Source organism: Ascaphus truei, chromosome 5 (genome assembly GCF_040206685.1).
Source record: "Ascaphus truei isolate aAscTru1 chromosome 5, aAscTru1.hap1, whole genome shotgun sequence".
Taxonomy (NCBI): domain Eukaryota; kingdom Metazoa; phylum Chordata; class Amphibia; order Anura; family Ascaphidae; genus Ascaphus; species Ascaphus truei.
In genome coordinates this window covers 285025377-285047717 of record NC_134487.1, presented here as the reverse complement: position 1 = coordinate 285047717, position 22341 = coordinate 285025377, and the positions used below count along the sequence as shown (strand labels likewise).

The following is a 22341-nucleotide window of genomic DNA, read 5'->3' as shown; positions in this document are numbered from 1 at the left end:
TAACACGTTTGAACATTTACATGTCTCAGACGCCTTTCCCTATTATCTCCCAGCATACAGTACAGTACTTCCACTGCAGCGAGGGATTCTGGGAAATGACCATCCATTTTGATATGGACCCCTGTAAACGTATGCCGGCCGCATTAGACCGCGATTATAGTGCACGTGCGACGCCGGAACTAATTGATGTACAGCAAAGAAGGCGTACATAGTGCGCGCGCGCGACTGCTCAAGCGCTACAGAGCGACAGATAACAGAGGAGACAAATGTAATTGTTCTTGCAGTGCGCCGGTCGCGTCACGTGAGCGGTTCAGCCAATGAGGGCGAACCGCTCAGGTGACGTCATGGCCACGCCTCCCGATGCCTTTAGTCCATGTTTTGCGTGTGACATCACGCGTAAAGTAGTACTGTGGAATGAAAAGTCGTGGTACTGTGGGTGTGGAATGAAATGTAGTGGTACTGTGGGTGTGGAATGAAAAGTAGTGGTACTGTGGGTGTGGAATGAAAAGTAGTGGTACTCTGGGTGTGGAATGAAAAGTAGTGGTACTGTGAGTGTGGAATGAAAAGTAGTGGTACTATGGGTGTGGAATGAAAAGTAGTGGTACTATGGGTGTGGAATGAAAAGTAGTGGTCATGTGGGTGTGGAATGAAAAGTAGTGGCACTGTGGGTGTGGAATGAAAAGTAGTGGTACTGTGGGTGTGGAATGAAAAGTAGTGGTACTGTGGGTGTGGAATGAAATGTAGCGGTACTGTGGGTGTGGAATGAAAAGTAGTGGTACTGTGGGTGTGGAATGAAATGTAGTGGTGTTGTGGGTGTGGAATGAAAAGTAGTGGTACTGTGGGTGTGGAATGAAAAGTAGCGGTACTGTGGGTGTGGAATGAAAAGTAGTGGCACTGTGGGTGTGGAATGAAAAGTAGTGGTGTTGTGGGTGTGGAATGAAAAGTAGTGGTACTGTGGGTGTGGAATGAAAAGTAGCGGTACTGTGGGTGTGGAATGAAAAGTAGTGGCACTGTGGGTGTGGAATGAAAAGTAGTGGTACTGTGGGTGTGGAATGAAAAGTAGCGGCACTGTGGGTGTGGAATGAAAAGTAGCGGTACTGTGGGTGTGGAATGAAAAGTAGCGGTACTGTGGGTGTGGAATGAAAAGTAGCGGTACTGTGGGTGTGGAATGAAAAGTAGCGGTACTGTGGGTGTGGAATGAAAAGTAGCGGTACTGTGGGTGTGGAATGAAAAGTAGTGGCACTGTGGGTGTGGAATGAAATGTAGTGGCACTGTGGGTGTGGAATGAAAAGTAGTGGTACTGTGGGTGTGGAATGAAATGTAGTGGCACTGTGGGTGTGGAATGAAATGTAGTGGCACTGTGGGTGTGGAATGAAAAGTAGTGGTACTGTGGGTGTGGAATGAAAAGTAGTGGTACTGTGGGTGTGGAATGAAATGTAGTGGCACTGTGGATGTGGAATGAAAAGTAGTGGTACTGTGGAACACAGAAACCTCTCCCACCCAGTGACCACCATGTCTCTTTCTCAGGATGGCAAACGTCCCGCTGTGGCTCCTGCTGCTCTCCGTGGTCAGCTCTGGCCACGGCTTCCCCCTGTGGCAGGACCGTGACCAGCTGATGGAGAAGGAGGAGTGCCGCAGGGTGGGGGGCAACCTGGTGCTGGGGGTGAGGGAGACGGAGGCCAACGGGAGACTGATGAGATTTAAGGAAGCAGAGCTCAGCGAAGCTGGCAGGACCGGGTTATTCCCTCCCAGCATGCACTTCTTCAGGGCCCGGGGTCTCATCCAGAAAAGCAACGTCTTCAACATCATCCGGAAGATGCCAAAAGGTGAGGAGTAAACCCCCCCCACACCTCTAACACAGTGATCCGCTCCACTCGCCATCTGATACAATGTTACCAATAGGAAATCCCACTCTATTGAACCCTTTGCCATATTGCAATCGCGGGGTCGCTGATAACATAAACGAGCTGGGAAAAAGTCCATGGCAGAGAGCAGGAGAGGGCAACTCAGTCCTCAAGGGCCACCAACGGGTCAGGTTTTTAGGATATCCCAGCTGCAGCACAGGTGGGTCAATCCGTGCCTCAGTCGAAGACACCCAGACAATCGGAGAGAGGCCGACTCCCAATCGGAGAGAGGCCGACTCCCAATCGGAGAGAGGCCGACTCCCAATCGGAGAGAGGCCGACTCCCAATCGGAGAGATAACCAGGCAATGAGAGAGACCTCGACTCAGAGAGAGACCGACTCCCAATCAGAGAGAGGCCCAGGCAATGAGAGAGACCTCGACTCAGAGAGAGGACGACTCCCAATCAGAGAGAGACCGACTCCCAATCAGAGAGAGGCCCAGACAATCAGTGAAAGTTGGCAGAGCTTGTTTCCTGAACTCCAAAGAAACTATTTGCATTCAGATACATTTGTTTAAGGAAAATAATAACATTGTAAATCTCCAGTTTTTATGAGCTAAGTGAGATAGCTCCATTTAACCCCTCGGGTTCAGAGAGTAAGAAGTGCCACATAGCCACATGATCATGTGATCGCCACGTCACCACGGTAACATGGATGGAAGAGGAACGCTCAGACTGTGATCTGCCCTAGAAAAGGAGCAAGAAGCAAAAACATTCATGGTACATTATAACTAGGATTTCCAAGGGGAAAGCAACAAGGCACTCAAGTGGGTAAAGACCCCATAGGCATCATGTTTACTAATGACACTGATGTTTAATAGGTTAACTTTCATTCACTACAGTTGGTGCATTTAAATCATTATATATATGTGTATACAGTGTATATATATATATATATATATATATATATATATATATATATATATATATATATATATATATATATATATATATATATTCCTGTATATTGTAATTATGTTGAAAACATAAAGAGGCTGAGATCCTATTTTCCTAAAAACAAAGAAGGAGATGTGTGGGTTTGTAAATAAACTTTCATTTTTGCCCCTCCTGTAGGGGGCGCCCTGCATCTTCATGACTTTGCTATCCTGAGTGTGGATTGGCTAGTGAAGAACGCCTCCTACGTGCCTGACTGCTACGCCTGCTTCACCAGTACTGGGGGGGTCCTGTTTGTGTTCTCCAAACCCGCCCCTGTCGGACCCCCGCCCCTGGGCTGCTCTGAGTGGGTCCTTCTGGAGACCTATAGGAAGCAGCTGGGAGATGTCACTGAGTTTGATAGCAGGTATGTGAGAGTGAATGAATACATGTGAGTGTGCATGAATGTGTGAGTACATATGAATGTGAGTATGTGCGTGAATTATGTTTGTGAATGAGTACATATGGATGTGAGCATGTTCAGCGTGTGCTCATACATGTGTGTTTGTGAATGTGTGCATATATGCATGTACAAGTGTGTATATGCGTGTCTGTGTTTCTTCTATATGAAGCCCCCTTTCACCATGCCTAGGGGAACTGCTGGCGCTGACGTTACCTGGGTGGCTAACAGGAGGCCTAATCCTCCACTAAAGGAAGCCTGGGGTGACCTTGTTCTCTAATACACAGCGCCTCCACCTTGGAAGGATGCTCACACAGCGGGATAGCCCCTCCCAAGACAATACAACCAGTACATACACACCAGGGTGTGATATAACCGTATTTACTGGACACGTACTATGATAACTGATTATACAATACAGCACACACACATATATATATATATATATATATATATATATATATATATATATATATATATATATATATATATATATATATATATATATATATATATATATATATATACACAGTGGTTGACAAATCACCAAAAAATCTACTCACCGAACAAAAAACTCGCCACCTAGTACCAAACGTGTGCTGCTTGGGCCAATAGAGGTCGCCACGATGTTAAATCCACTCGCCCGGGGCGAGCAAATGTATAGGTTTGTCGAACACTGTATATATATATATATATATATATATATATATATATATATATATATATATATATAAAAATAAAAAAATATATACACCTGAGGAGTATCCCCACAGTACTTGGGATGCGGTGGCACCAGTGCCCCGGTGTCCGTCCCACAAATGTCAAACCCCACCCCGAGTATAGGGAGTAGCGCTACCCCGTGGATCGTTGGTGCACTTAGATGGTATACCTGCCCGGGTGCTCCAGCACCTGGGTGTCGGTGAATAACCAAACGATCAGTCTGTTCCACCGACGGTGTCCGCCTCTGTGTGGGGTGGACGCCCGCTGGAGTGTCCCAACTTTGAGTCTCTCACTTGCGGTCGTGGTCTCGTCCCAGACCACACGTCACTGCACGGCGTCTTTGCTGTGTCCCTGACGCTATTGGGCTAATGGGGAAAGTGTCCTTATCTGAGGGGCCTTTCCCTAACGCACCCACAAGCTGATAGTGAGTCGGGACCTAGCTGGGGCCTGAAGGGGGACTCTAGGCCTAGTCTCAGGGCCACTGGCACCTTATCCTTCTGGGTCCAGCTTCCGACTAACACATGGTCCTGCTTCGCACCAAACTGTGCTTCCTACGACTCGTGAATCCAGCAGCCCTATAGGCTGTGGCATGTCCCATGATCGGGCTGCCCCAAAGGATCCTGGGAGGTGTAGTTCCCCTGCGGAGTATTTCCTCAAATGGTCGCCGCACTACTAGGCTTCTGCGCATGCGCCCCACACGCAAATGGCCGCCGCAACCTCGGGGTTCTATGCGCATGCTCGATGAGTACCAACATGGCCGTCGCCTGTGCGAAGGCGCTCCGGCGACCGAATCGCCAGCCCGCCTGGCGCAACGCTCCCTGCACTCGCCGCTGTAGCCTCCCCCTGCTGCGCTCCCACATCGAAGGTAAGGGAGGGACTGGGGAACCTGGCTACATAAACATCAGCATTGAGAAGGTTAAAACAGAACAGGGCATCTGATGAGTTACAGCATCAATATCTGCTTACCCTGCCCCAGCGTTACAGGATGTAGGCAGTTAGAATTGATATCTGATCAAGAGAGCTTGTAGGCTTCATTTACATCACACGTATCTGTAAGTATGTGTGTGGTTAAAAAATACCCTTTTTGGCTGAGGGGTTTCTGTCTGGGATCCTTAAAACCCACTGTTTTTTTTAGGGAAAACCGCAATCACAGGACAATCCAGCTCTGCTTTAAGTGTTTTATTTCCTTTGGCACTCCAGCAGACCAAAAAAATCAGGATAAATAAAAGAATCAAAAATAAATCCTCGCTCTATCTGAGCATTAACTAGACAGCAATTCTCTCGCTATCTTTGGCTGGCTTCTCCACTTACCAAACAATAAAACACAGGTGTTATGAACAAACCTGCTGCAGACAAGAGCCTGTTTGAAGCATCCAGCCCTTATCTTAGGCTAAGTCCCCGCTGGAGGCTGCTGCAGGTGCGCCTGGCGTCCTGGCGGCGCGTTCACAGCTTAAAACAGCGATCTGTAGGGTGAGATCGGGGCGTGGCCAAAACTTTCAGCCAGGGTGGACATCAGCAGCCACCTTCAGTGACCAGAGGCATCATGGGACAGCCAGAGCACAAACACTGCCGGGCAGATGGACGTTAGCAGACTGGGCATCTTTCTCTAGTATCAGTTCATTAGGCAGCATGCAGCAGAATAGATCCATGTGGCAAGTTTACTCTTTTAATGACGTCAGGACACATACATGATCTGCTGCCACTGTTGGTGAATTTAGGGATGCACACTACCCACTTTTAATGCAGGAGGGAACTACACCTGCTGTATGATGCCACATATCCCTTTCGCACTAAGTTTGCTAATTAAAGTACAGTAGTTAGACTCCACACTCTCACAATCGAGAGGCGTATGTCGTTAACCCTTAGGCCGCGCTTATAGTGACGGCGACGCAGCGTCGCCCGAAAACAAAAGCATTGCCGCCGCATACGCTTATAGTGCCGTCGCGAAAACTGGTAGCCGGCAAAATTAGATTTTTCAAGGGCTGTCGCGTCACGTGACGGCCCTTGAACCAATCAAATTGCCAGAATTACGCGACGCCGCTGCCCGGCGAAATATAACTTTCGCCGACGGCGACAGGTGAAGTCACCCGTCGTGTCACCGTCGCCGGCACTATAGGCACGGCCTTATAGCTAGGCTCGCTGCTGCTTGTAACTTGACAAAGGGTATATTAGCAGCAGTTTGCACCTACAGTAGATTGTCAAGGGAGCAGATAGCACGCATTTACTGTACAACACACTTTGCAGATACAAATACATTTATTCACACTATCATCGTATTCTGCGCTCCCATTGGGCAAAGAGATCTGCCCTCCTATTGGCTCCTGGCGCGCCATGTGACCGTGTCGCCGCACGGGCACACAATCTTGTTGCTGGCTGACGCATCACAGCGCCTAGTGAGCCGACATGGAAGGAGACACCGGGGCCTGCCACTACCGAGGTGAGTGACTGGTGTGCAGCGCTGCCGCCGCCGCTGCCGCCGCAGTCACCACCGGGGACCTGGCCTTAGCTGGGATAGGGGAGAGGGAGAACTGACCCAGCCTGGCCTTTCTTATACTCTGTTAATCAAGGCCAGGTGATCTGCACCTGGCTTCACTTGCAGGACCTCCCCTGGGTCTTTAACCCTTAGTAGGGACAGGTATAATTTGCAAACGCAGGACTTATGTATCTCCCATCTACAACTTTACCCTCTTTCCTCCTGTGTATAGATATATTCCTAGTGTGTATAGATATATACAGTACAGCAAGGCCCCGCTTCTCGGCGCCTCGCTTTTTGGCGATCTGCTGATACGGCGGTACCGAGAAGGGGCTGCCATGTCTGCGCATGCGCAGAACAGGGAAGTTGGAGGTCACGCATGCGCAGAACGGGCGGTTGCCGAAGGTGCGCATGCGCAGAACGAAGGTTGCGCGCACCGAAGGGAGGTTGCGCATGCGCAGAAGGGGGGAATTGCGGGATTGCGCATGCGCACACGCCGAAAATCACCGGTTCCGCTCTCTGGCGATGTTTGCTTTGCGGCGGGCTCTTAGAACGGAACCCGCTGCGTGCCCGGGACCCTCCTACATACACAGACACACACAAATATTAGAACGATAGAGACGGGTATAAAACTCCCGGTTGTTGTATACAGGGAGTTTCTGTATAGCAACTACGGGCCATTTTCATTAACCGTTGCTTAGCCGTTCACTTAAATAGGCGGTACGGTGGCATAGCACTCCTTAGTACATATGGACTTTATGTTTTAAATTATAGGCGGTTTTGCAGCAGAAGAGATGGACTGAATTAGTCTTAAGGAAGCAGGTTTCTGGGGGTCCTATACTGCTGTTTTGGGGGATTTCACATGGTGTTTCGGTTAAAGTGATAGTCCCCCACTGGTTTCAGGGTGTCTTATGGTTTAGGTTTCAGGGAAGTCTTGTTTCAGTTTTTGGGGTGTTTCATGGAGTCGTTTTGGGGTGTCTCCGGGTGCACCCACCATTCACCATAGTTTCCATACTTTCAGCTTGATACGTAACCTGACGCTGCTGACCGACTCACCCGAGCTGGCGTACCCCACACAGGACGTGATCTGGCGCAGGTTTGAGGGGGCTTTCATTGCTGCCACTGGGCTCATCTGCTACGCCCCCATCTTCAAGGCATATTTCTACGAGGGTCTGCGTGAGCTCTATCAAGATAACATCCAGTATATAGAGATGAGAGCCATGCTCCCACCGGTAAGAGAGCCGCCTGCCAAGCCCAGGAATATCGATGGGCTCGCACTATACCGTAAAAAGTACCACTGCTTTTTTATATTGCGATCTAAACTGTACTCTCTTATTTTTTATTTTCTTGTTTTAAGAATAATTGTAACAATAACTTCTCTCAATGTTCCGGAAGCAGAAAGTTTTCCAAATATGGTGTTTAAAGAGCTTTATCCATCACACCGTTGGGTGACATGCATGCTATCACAGTACCCCTACTTTGTAATGTCAATTGAAGCACTGGTCATGTCCTTCACCTTAAAGCCTTCGATCTAAGCCTCAGCTCATGGTTGTGGATAGGCAGCTCCGGTCAAATAGGAAGTGAGATCCCCTGTGAGTAATCCCCTGACCAGCACCCATGTTTACCCTGCCTTTCTATCAGAGCTCAGTCCTCTGATTTTATTTAAATAAAACATCCCCTTGTGTAGGAACACAACTTGCTTCTGCCAGGACCCAAATAAATCCCCATTACATATCTCCCCCCTCTCCTGATCCTCAACCCCTACCCCCCCAACTACCCCCTCTATCTCCCCCCTACCTTCCCCCCTTTTCCCTGCCCCTACCTCCCTCCTTACCCCCCCCTCGGTCCCTCTTCCCCCGGGCCCTCTTCCCCCGGTCCCTCTTCCCCCGGTCCCTCCTCGGCCCCCGCATCCCTCCTCGGCCCCCGTTCCTCCTCGCTCCTCCCCAGTTCCTCCTCATCCCTCCTCACCACTGCGTCCCTCCTCGCACCCTCCTCCCCTTCTTCCTGTCCCTCCTCCCCCACTCCCTCCTGTCCCTCCTCCTCCCCCCACTCCCTCCTCCTCTTCCCATCCCTTTCCCGGCCTCTCCCATCCCTCCTCCCCCCATCCTGTCCCCTCATGTCCCTCCTAACCCCCTCCCATCCCTCATCCCTCCTGTCCCCTCCTCCCCCCCTCCCATCCCCTGTTCTGCCACTGCCCCACCCTCCTCCGCTGTCCTCTGCTGACCTCCTTTGCTGCCACCACCCACCCTCCTCCGCGGCCCTCCTTTGCTGCTGCCGTGATGCCATCCAAACAGGAAATAGAGACATTTAAACTATTTGGAGAAAACTGTCGGGACACCGGGACGTTTAATGAAAATCCCGGACTGTCCCGGCTAAACCGGGCGTATGGTCACCCTATCCATTTCGAGCCCATAACAGAATCTCTCCTCCCTGCCCACTACCTCCCACATCCCAGCTCTCTCCTCCCTTCTTTGGGTTCTCCCCCTAGGTGTACGAGCTGGATGGAACAACCCATGACAGGTCCTGGTCAGTGGCAGCTTACAGAGACGTGGCCAAACAGTTTGTGGATGCTCATCCGGATTTCTTGGGGGTGAAAATCATCTACACTGTGCACAGGTAACATATGACTTTATTATCACTGTGCACAGGTAACACACGGCATTATTATCACTGTGCACAGGTAACACACGGCCTTATTATCACTGTGCACAGGTAACACACGGCCTTATTATCACTGTGCACAGGAACACACGGCCTTATTATCACCGTGCACAGGTAACACACGGCCTTATTATCACTGTGCACAGGTAACACACGGCCTTATCACTATGCACAGGTAACACATGGCATTATTATCACTGTGCACAGGAACACACGGCCTTATTATCACCGTGCACAGGTAACACACGGCCTTATTATCACTGTGCACAGGTAACACACAGCCTTATTATCACTGTGCACAGGTAACACACAGCCTTATTATCACTGTGCACAGGTAACACACAGCCTTATTATCACTGTGGACAGGTAACACACAGCCTTATTATCACTGTGGACAGGTAACACACAACCTTATTATCATAGGTAACACACAACCTTATTATCACAGGTAACACACGGCCTTATTATCACTGTGCACAGGTAACACACGGCCTTTTTATCACTGTGCACAGGTAACACACGGCCTTATTATCACTGTGCACAGGTAACACACGGCCTTATTATCACTGTGCACAGGTAACACACGGCCTTATTATCACTGTGCACAGGTAACACACGGCCTTATTATCACTGTGCACAGGTAACACACGGCCTTATTATCACTGTGCACAGGTAACACACAGCCTTATTATCACTGTGCACAGGTAACACACGGCCTTATTATCACTGTGCACAGGTAACACACGGCCTTATTATCACTGTGCACAGGTAACACACGGCCTTATTATCACTGTGCACAGGTAACACACGGCCTTATTATCACTGTGCACAGGTAACACACGGCCGTATTATCACTGTGCACAGGTAACACACGGCCTTATTATCACTGTGCACAGGTAACACACAGCCTTATTATCACTGTGCACAGGTAACACACGGCCTTATTATCACTGTGCACAGGTAACACACGGCCTTATTATCACTGTGCACAGGTAACACACGGCCTTATTATCACTGTGCACAGGTAACACACAGCCTTATTATCACTGTGCACAGGTAACACACAGCCTTATTATCACTGTGCACAGGTAACACACGGCCTTATTATCACTGTGCACAGGTAACACACGGCCTTATTATCACTGTGCACAGGTAACACACGGCCTTATTATCACTGTGCACAGGTAACACACGGCCTTATTATCACTGTGCACAGGTAACACACGGCCTTATTATCACTGTGTACATGTAACACACGGCCTTATTATCACTGTGCACATGTAACACACGGCCTTATTATCACTGTGCACATGTAACACACGGCCTTATTATCACTGTGCACATGTAACACACGGCCTTATTATCACTGTGCACAGGTAACACACAGCCTTATTATCACTGTGCACAGGTAACACACGGCCTTATTATCACTGTGCACAGGTAACACACGGCCTTATTATCACTGTGCACAGGTAACACACGGCCTTATTATCACTGTGCACATGTAACACACGGCCTTATTATCACTGTGCACAGGTAACACACGGCCTTATTATCACTGTGCACAGGTAACACACGGCCTTATTATCACTGTGCAGAGGTAACACACAGCCTTATTATCACTGTGCACAGGTAACACACAGCCTTATTATCACTGTGCACAGGTAACACACGGCCTTATTATCACTGTGCACAGGAACACACGGCCTTATTATCACTGTGCAAAGGTAACACACGGCCTTATTATCACTGTGCACAGGTAACACACGGCCTTATTATCATAGGTAACGCACGGCCTTATTATCACTATGCACAGGTAACACACGGCATTATTATCACTGTGCACAGGTAACACACGGCCTTATTATCACTGTGCACAGGTAACACACGGCCTTATTATCACTGTGCACAGGTAACACACAGCCTTATTATCACTGTGCACAGGTAACACACGGCCTTATTATCACTGTGCACAGGTAACACACGGCCTTATTATCACTGTGCACAGGTAACACACGGCCTTATTATCACTGTGCACAGGTAACACACGGCCTTATTATCACTGTGCACATGAACACACGGCCTTATTATCACTGTGCACAGGTAACACACGGCCTTATTATCACTGTGCACAGGTAACACACGGCCTTATTATCACTGTGCACAGGTAACACACGGCCTTATTATCACTGTGCACAGGTAACACATGGCCTTATTATCACTGTGCACATGAACACACGGCCTTATTATCATAGGTAACACACGGCCTTATTATCACTATGCACAGGTAACACACGGCCTTATTATCACTGTGCACATGAACACACGGCCTTATTATCATAGGTAACACACGGCCTTATTATCACTGTGCACAGGTAACACACGGCCTTATTATCACTGTGCACATGAACACACGGCCTTATTATCACTGTGCACAGGTAACACACGGCCTTATTATCACTGTGCACAGGTAACACACGGCCTTATTATCACTGTGCACATGAACACACGGCCTTATTATCACTGTGCACAGGTAACACACGGCCTTATTATCACAGGTAACACACGGCCTTATTATCACTGTGCACAGGTAACACACGGCCTTATTATCACTGTGCACAGGTAACACACAGCCTTATTATCACTGTGCACAGGTAACACACGGCCTTATTATCACTGTGCACAGGTAACACACGGCCTTATTATCACTATGCACAGGTAACACACAGCCTTATTATCACTGTGCACAGGTAACACACGGCCTTATTATCACTGTGCACAGGTAACACACGGCCTTATTATCACTGTGCACAGGTAACACACGGTCTTATTATCACTGTGCCCAGGTAACACACGGCCTTATTATCACTGTGCACAGGTAACACACGGCCTTATTATCACTGTGCACAGGTAACACACGGCCTTATTATCACTGTGCACAGGTAACACACGGCCTTATTATCACTGCACAGGTAACACACGGCCTTATTATCACTGTGCACAGGTAACACACGGCCTTATTATCACTGTGCACAGGTAACACATGGCCTTATTATCACTGTGCACAGGTAACACACGGCCTTATTATCACTGTGCAGAGGTAACACACGGCCTTATTATCACTGTGCACAGGTAACACACGGCCTTATTATCACTGTGCACAGGTAACACACGGCCTTATTATCACTGTGCACAGGTAACACACGGCCTTATTATCACTGTGCACAGGTAACACACGGCCTTATTATCACTGTGCACAGGTAACACACGGCCTTATTATCACTGTGCACAGGTAACACACGGCCTTATTATCACTGTGCACGCACAGGTAACACACAGCCTTATTATCACTGTGCACAGGTAACACACGGCCTTATTATCACTGTGCACAGGTAACACACGGCCTTATTATCACTGTGCACAGGTAACACACAACCTTATTATCACTGTGCACAGGTAACACACAGCCTTATTATCACTGTGCACAGGTAACACACAGCCTTATTATCACTGTGCACAGGTAACACACGGCCTTATTATCACTGTGCACAGGAACACACGGCCTTATTATCACTGTGCACATGTAACACACGGCCTTATTATCACTGTGCACAAGTAACACACGGACTTATTATCACTATGCACAGGTAACACACGGCCTTATTATCACTGTGCACAGGTAACACACGGCCTTATTATCACTGTGCACAGGTAACACACGGCCTTATTATCACTGTGCACAGGAACACACGGCCTTATTATCACTGTGCACAGGTAACACACGGCCTTATTATCACTGTGCACAGGTAACACACAGCCTTATTATCACTGTGCACAGGTAACACACAGCCTTATTATCACTGTGTACAGGTAACACACAGCCTTATTATCACTGTGCACAGGTAACACACGGCCTTATTATCACTGTGCACAGGAACACACGGCCTTATTATCACTGTGCACAGGTAACACACGGCCTTATTATCACTGTGCACAGGTAACACACGGCCTTATTATCACTGTGCACAGGTAACACACGGCCTTATTATCACTGTGTACAGGTAACACACGGCCTTATTATCACTGTACACAGGTAACACACGGCCTTATTATCACTGTGCACAGGTAACACACGGCCTTATTATCACTGTGCACAGGTAACACACAGCCTTATTAACACTGTGCACAGGTAACACACGGCCTTATTATCACTGTGCACAGGTAACACACGGCCTTATTATCACTGTGTCCAGGTAACACACGGCCTTATTATCACTGTGCACAGGTAACACACGGCCTTATTATCACTGTGCACAGGTAATACACGGCCTTATCACTATGCACAGGTAACACACGGCCTTATCACTGTGCACAGGTAACACACGGCCTTATTATCACTGTGCACAGGTAACACACGGCCTTATTATCACTGTGCACAGGTAACACACGGCCTTATTATCACTGTGCACAGGTAACACACGGCCTTATTATCACTGTGCACAGGTAACACACGGCCTTATTATCACTGTGCACAGGTAACACACGGCCTTATTATCACTGTGCACAGGTAACACACGGCCTTATTATCACTGTGCACAGGTAACACACGGCCTTATTATCACTGTGCACAGGTAACACACGGCCTTATTATCACTGTGCACAGGTAACACACGGCCTTATTATCACTGTGCACAGGTAACACACGGCCTTATTATCACTGTGCACAGGTAACACACAACCTTATTATCACTGTGCACAGGTAACACACGGCCTTATTATCATTGTGCACAGATAACACACGGCCTTATTATCACTGTGTACAGGTAACACACTGCCTTATTAACACTGTGCCCAGGTAACACACGGCCTTATTATCACTGTGTACAGGTAACACACTGCCTTATTAACACTGTGCCCAGGTAACACACGGCCTTATTATCACTGTGCACAGGTAACACACGGCCTTATTATCACTGTATCCAGGTAACACACGGCCTTATTATCACTGTGTCCAGGTAACACACGGCCTTATTATCACTGTGCACAGGTAACACACGGCCTTATTATCACTGTGCACAGGTAACACACGGCCTTATTATCACTGTGCACAGGTAACACACGGCCTTATTATCACTGTGCACAGGTAACACACGGCCTTATTATCACTGTGCACAGGTAACACACGGCCTTATTATCACTGTGCACAGGTAACACATGGCCTTATTATCACTGTGCACAGGTAACACACGGCCTTATTATCACTGTGCACAGGTAACACACAGCCTTATTATCACTGTGCACAGGTAACACACGGCCTTATTATCACTGTGCACAGGTAACACACGGCCTTATTATCACTGTGCACAGGTAACACACGGCCTTATTATCACTGTGCAGAGGTAACACACAGCCTTATTATCACTGTGCACGCACAGGTAACACACAGCCTTATTAACACTGCACAGGTAACACACGGCCTTATTATCACTGTGCACAGGAACACACGGCCTTATTATCACTGTGCACAGGTAACACACAGTCTTATTATCACTGTGCACAGGAACACATGGCCTTATTATCACTGTGCACAGGTAACACACAGCCTTATTATCACTGTGCACAGGTAACACACAGCCTTATTATCACTGTGCACAGATAACACACAGCCATATTATCACTGTGCACAGGTAACACACGGCCTTATTATCACTGTGCACAGGTAACACACGGCCTTATTATCACTGTGCACAGGTAACACACTGCCTTATTATCACTGTGCACAGGTAACACACGGCCTTGTTATCACTGTGCACAGGTAACACACAGCCTTATTATCACTGTGCACAGGTAACACACGGCCTTATTATCACTGTGCACAGGTAACACACGGCCTTATTATCACTGTGCACAGGTAACACACGGCCTTATTATCACTGTGCACAGGAACACACGGCCTTATTATCACTGTGCACAGGTAACACACGGCCTTATCACTGTGCACAGGTAACACACAGCCTTATTCTCACTGTGCACAGGTAACACACAACCTTATTATCACTGTGCACAGGTAACACACAGCCTTATTATCACTGTGCACAGGTAACACACAGCCTTATTCTCACTGTGCACAGGTAACACACAGCCTTATTATCACTGTGCACAGGTAACACACGGCCTTATTATCACTGTGCACAGGTAACACACGGCCTTATTATCACTGTGCACAGGAACACACGGCCTTATTATCACTGTGCACAGGTAACACACGGCCTAATTCTCACTGTGCACAGGTAACACACAACCTTATTATCACTGTGCACAGGTAACACACGGCCTTATTATCACTGTGCACAGATAACACACAGCCATATTATCACTGTGCACAGGTAACACACGGCCTTATTATCACTGTGCACAGGTAACACACAGCCTTATTATCACTGTGCACAGGTAACACACGGCCTTATTATCACTGTGCACAGGTAACACACGGCCTTATTATCACTGTGCACAGGTAACACACGGCCTTATTATCACTGTGCACAGGTAACACACGGCCTTATTATCACTGTGCACAGGTAACACACGGCCTTATTATCACTGTGCACAGGTAACACACGGCCTTATTATCACTGTGCACAGGTAACACACGGCCTTATTATCACTGTGCACAGGTAACACACGGCCTTATTATCACTGTGCACAGGTAACACACGGCCTTATCACTGTGCACAGGTAACACACGGCCTTATTATCACTGTGCACAGGTAACACACGGCCTTATTATCACTGTGCACAGGTAACATGTGACTTTATTATCACTGTGCACAGGTAACACACAGCCTTATTATCACTGTGCACAGGTAACACACGGCCTTATTATCACTGTGCACATGTAACACACGGCCTTATTATCACTGTGCACAGGTAACACACGGCCTTATTATCACTGCACAGGTAACACACGGCCTTATTATCACTGTGCACAGGTAACACACGGCCTTATTATCACTGTGCACAGGTAACACACGGCCTTATTATCACTGTGCACAGGTAACACACGGCCTTATTATCACTGTGCACATGTAACACACGGCCTTATTATCACTGTGCACAGGTAACACACGGCCTTATTATCACTGCACAGGTAACACACGGCCTTATTATCACTGTGCACAGGTAACACACGGCCTTATTATCACTGTGCACAGGTAACACACGGCCTTATTATCACTGTGCACAGGTAACACACGGCCTTATTATCACTGTGTCCAGGTAACACACGGCCTTATTATCACTGTGCACAGGTAACACACGGCCTTATTATCACTGTGCCCAGGTAACACACGGCCTTATTATCACTGTGCAGAGGTAACACACGGCCTTATTATCACTGTGCACAGGTAACACACGGCCTTATTATCACTGTGCCCAGGTAACACACGGCCTTATTATCACTGTGCACAGGTAACACACGGCCTTATTATCACTGTGCACAGGTAACACACGGCCTTATTATCACTGTGCACAGGAACACACGGCCTTATTATCACTGTGCACAGGTAACACACGGCCTTATTATCACTGTGCACAGGTAACACACGGCCTTATTATCACTGTGCACAGGTAACACACGGCCTTATTATCACTGTGCACAGGTAACACACTGCCTTATTAACACTGTGCACAGGTAACACACGGCCTTATTATCACTGTGCACATGTAACACACGGCCTTATTATCACTGTGCACAGGTAACACACGGCCTTATTATCACTGTGCACAGGTAACACACGGCCTTATTATCACTGTGCACAGGTAACACATGGCCTTATTATCACTGTGCACAGGTAACACACGGCCTTATTATCACTGTGCACAGGTAACACACGGTCTTATTATCACTGTGCCCAGGTAACACACGGCCTTATTATCACTGTGCACAGGTAACACACGGCCTTATTATCACTGTGCACAGGTAACACACGGCCTTATTATCACTGTGCACAGGTAACACACGGCCTTATTATCACTGTGCACAGGAACACACGGCCTTATTATCACTGTGCACAGGTAACACACGGCCTTATTATCACTGTGCACAGGTAACACACGGCCTTATTATCACTGTGCACAGGTAACACACGGCCTTATTATCACTGTGTACAGGTAACACACGGCCTTATTATCACTGTGCACAGGTAACACACGGCCTTATTATCACTGTGCACAGGTAACACACGGCCTTATTATCACTGTGCACAGGTAACACACGGCCTTATTAACACTGTGCACAGGTAACACACGGCCTTATTATCACTGTGCACAGGTAACACACAGCCTTATTATCACTGTGTCCAGGTAACACACGGCCTTATTATCACTGTGCACAGGTAACACACGGCCTTATTATCACTGTGCACAGGTAATACACGGCCTTATCACTATGCACAGGTAACACACGGCCTTATCACTGTGCACAGGTAACACACGGCCTTATTATCACTGTGCACAGGTAACACACGGCCTTATTATCACTGTGCACAGGTAACACACGGCCTTATTATCACTGTGCACAGGTAACACACGGCCTTATTATCACTGTGCACAGGTAACACACGCCCTTATTATCACTGTGCACAGGTAACACACGGCCTTATTATCACTGTGCACAGGTAACACACGGCCTTATTATCACTGTGCACAGGTAACACACGGCCTTATTATCACTGTGCACAGGTAACACACGGCCTTATTATCACTGTGCACAGGTAACACACGGCCTTATTATCACTGTGCACAGGTAACACACGGCCTTATTATCACTGTGCACAGGTAACACACAACCTTATTATCACTGTGCACAGGTAACACACGGCCTTATTATCATTGTGCACAGATAACACACGGCCTTATTATCACTGTGTACAGGTAACACACTGCCTTATTAACACTGTGCCCAGGTAACACACGGCCTTATTATCACTGTGTACAGGTAACACACTGCCTTATTAACACTGTGCCCAGGTAACACACGGCCTTATTATCACTGTGCACAGGTAACACACGGCCTTATTATCACTGTATCCAGGTAACACACGGCCTTATTATCACTGTGTCCAGGTAACACACGGCCTTATTATCACTGTGCACAGGTAACACACGGCCTTATTATCACTGTGCACAGGTAACACACGGCCTTATTATCACTGTGCACAGGTAACACACGGCCTTATTATCACTGTGCACAGGTAACACACGGCCTTATTATCACTGTGCACAGGTAACACACGGCCTTATTATCACTGTGCACAGGTAACACATGGCCTTATTATCACTGTGCACAGGTAACACACGGCCTTATTATCACTGTGCACAGGTAACACACAGCCTTATTATCACTGTGCACAGGTAACACACGGCCTTATTATCACTGTGCACAGGTAACACACGGCCTTATTATCACTGTGCACAGGTAACACACGGCCTTATTATCACTGTGCAGAGGTAACACACAGCCTTATTATCACTGTGCACGCACAGGTAACACACAGCCTTATTAACACTGCACAGGTAACACACGGCCTTATTATCACTGTGCACAGGAACACACGGCCTTATTATCACTGTGCACAGGTAACACACAGTCTTATTATCACTGTGCACAGGAACACACGGCCTTATTATCACTGTGCACAGGTAACACACAGCCTTATTATCACTGTGCACAGGTAACACACAGCCTTATTATCACTGTGCACAGATAACACACAGCCATATTATCACTGTGCACAGGTAACACACGGCCTTATTATCACTGTGCACAGGTAACACACGGCCTTATTATCACTGTGCACAGGTAACACACTGCCTTATTATCACTGTGCACAGGTAACACACGGCCTTGTTATCACTGTGCACAGGTAACACACAGCCTTATTATCACTGTGCACAGGTAACACACGGCCTTATTATCACTGTGCACAGGTAACACACGGCCTTATTATCACTGTGCACAGGTAACACACGGCCTTATTATCACTGTGCACAGGAACACACGGCCTTATTATCACTGTGCACAGGTAACACACGGCCTTATCACTGTGCACAGGTAACACACAGCCTTATTCTCACTGTGCACAGGTAACACACAACCTTATTATCACTGTGCACAGGTAACACACAGCCTTATTATCACTGTGCACAGGTAACACACAGCCTTATTCTCACTGTGCACAGGTAACACACAGCCTTATTATCACTGTGCACAGGTAACACACGGCCTTATTATCACTGTGCACAGGTAACACACGGCCTTATTATCACTGTGCACAGGAACACACGGCCTTATTATCACTGTGCACAGGTAACACACGGCCTAATTCTCACTGTGCACAGGTAACACACAACCTTATTATCACTGTGCACAGGTAACACACGGCCTTATTATCACTGTGCACAGATAACACACAGCCATATTATCACTGTGCACAGGTAACACACGGCCTTATTATCACTGTGCACAGGTAACACACAGCCTTATTATCACTGTGCACAGGTAACACACGGCCTTATTATCACTGTGCACAGGTAACACACGGCCTTATTATCACTGTGCACAGGTAACACACGGCCTTATTATCACTGTGCACAGGTAACACACGGCCTTATTATCACTGTGCACAGGTAACACACGGCCTTATTATCACTGTGCACAGGTAACACACGGCCTTATTATCACTGTGCACAGGTAACACACGGCCTTATTATCACTGTGCACAGGTAACACACGGCCTTATTATCACTGTGCACAGGTAACACACGGCCTTATCACTGTGCACAGGTAACACACGGCCTTATTATCACTGTGCACAGGTAACACACGGCCTTATTATCACTGTGCACAGGTAACATGTGACTTTATTATCACTGTGCACAGGTAACACACAGCCTTATTATCACTGTGCACAGGTAACACACGGCCTTATTATCACTGTGCACATGTAACACACGGCCTTATTATCACTGTGCACAGGTAACACACGGCCTTATTATCACTGCACAGGTAACACACGGCCTTATTATCACTGTGCACAGGTAACACACGGCCTTATTATCACTGTGCACAGGTAACACACGGCCTTATTATCACTGTGCACAGGTAACACACGGCCTTATTATCACTGTGCACATGTAACACACGGCCTTATTATCACTGTGCACAGGTAACACACGGCCTTATTATCACTGCACAGGTAACACACGGCCTTATTATCACTGTGCACAGGTAACACACGGCCTTATTATCACTGTGCACAGGTAACACACGGCCTTATTATCACTGTGCACAGGTAACACACGGCCTTATTATCACTGTGTCCAGGTAACACACGGCCTTATTATCACTGTGCACAGGTAACACACGGCCTTATTATCACTGTGCCCAGGTAACACACGGCCTTATTATCACTGTGCAGAGGTAACACACGGCCTTATTATCACTGTGCACAGGTAACACACGGCCTTATTATCACTGTGCCCAGGTAACACACGGCCTTATTATCACTGTGCACAGGTAACACACGGCCTTATTATCACTGTGCACAGGTAACACACGGCCTTATTATCACTGTGCACAGGAACACACGGCCTTATTATCACTGTGCACAGGTAACACACGGCCTTATTATCACTGTGCACAGGTAACACACGGCCTTATTATCACTGTGCACAGGTAACACACGGCCTTATTATCACTGTGCACAGGTAACACACGGCCTTATTATCACTGTGCACAGGTAACACACGGCCTTATTATCACTGTGCACAGGTAACACACTGCCTTATTAACACTGTGCACAGGTAACACACGGCCTTATTATCACTGTGCACATGTAACACACGGCCTTATTATCACTGTGCACAGGTAACACACGGCCTTATTATCACTGTGCACAGGTAACACACGGCCTTATTATCACTGTGCACAGGTAACACACGGCCTTATTATCACTGTGCACAGGTAACACACGGCCTTATTATCACTGTGCACAGGTAACACACGGCCTTATTATCACTGTGCACAGGTAACACACGGCCTTATTATCACTGTGCACAGGTAACACACGGCCTTATTATCACTGTGCACAGGTAACACACGGCCTTATTATCACTGTGCACAGGTAACACACGGCCTTATTATCACTGTGCACAGGTAACACACGGCCTTATTATCACTGTGCACAGGTAACACACGGCCTTATTATCACTGTGCACAGGTAACACACGGCCTTATTATCACTGTGCACAGGTAACACACGGCCTTATTATCACTGTGCACAGGTAACACACGGCCTTATCACTATGCACAGGTAACACATGGCCTTATTATCACTGTGCACAGGTAACACACGGCACATGTAACACACAGCCTTATTATCACTGTGCATAGGTAACACACGGCCTTATTATCACTGTGCACAGGTAACACACGGCCTTATTATCACTGTGCACAGGTAACACACGGCCTTATTATCACTGTGCACAGGTAACACACAGCCTTATTATCACTGTGCACAGGTAACACACGGCCTTATCACTGTGCACAGGTAACACACAGCCTTATTATCACTGTGCACAGGTAACACACGGCCTTATTATCACTGTGCACAGGTAACACATGGCCTTATTATCACTGTGCACAGGTAACACACGGCCTTATTATCACTGTGCACAGGTAACACACGGCCTTATTATCACTGTGTCCAGGTAACACACGGCCTTATTATCACTGTGCACAGGTAACACATGGCCTTATTATCACTGTGCACAGGTAACACACAGCCTTATTATCACTGTGCACAGGTAACACACGGCCTTATTATCACTGTGCACAGGTAACACACGGCCTTATTATCACTGTGCACAGGTAACACACGGCCTTATTATCACTGTGCACAGGTAACACACGGCCTTATTATCACTGTGCACAGGTAACACACGGCCTTATTATCACTGTGTACAGGTAACACACGGCCTTATTATCACTGTGCACAGGTAACACACGGCCTTATTATCACTGTGTCCAGGTAACACACGGCCTTATTATCACTGTGCACAGGTAACACACAACCTTATTATCACTGTGCACAGGTAACACACGGCCTTATTATCACTGTGCACAGGTAACACACAGCCTTATTATCACTGTGCACAGGTAACACACGGCCTTATCACTGTGCACAGGTAACAC

The 22341-nt window shown here is 47.6% G+C and overlaps 1 protein-coding gene across 3 annotated transcripts in view; it reads left to right on the top strand.

Moving 5' to 3' along the window:
* The window catches only part of ADA2 (adenosine deaminase 2), an 80056-nt gene that overhangs the window by 41638 nt on the left and 16077 nt on the right, over positions 1–22341 (top strand). For 2 of the 3 annotated variants that reach the window (XM_075602420.1, XM_075602419.1), the window contains exons 2-5: positions 1528–1826; positions 2977–3202; positions 7450–7660; positions 8917–9044. In XM_075602420.1, the coding sequence (XP_075458535.1) occupies positions 1529–1826; positions 2977–3202; positions 7450–7660; positions 8917–9044 (863 nt within the window). In that variant the 5' untranslated portion in view covers position 1528. The remainder of the gene's footprint in view (positions 1–1527; positions 1827–2976; positions 3203–7449; positions 7661–8916; positions 9045–22341) is intronic. The other variant, XM_075602421.1, reaches the window with a different exon arrangement.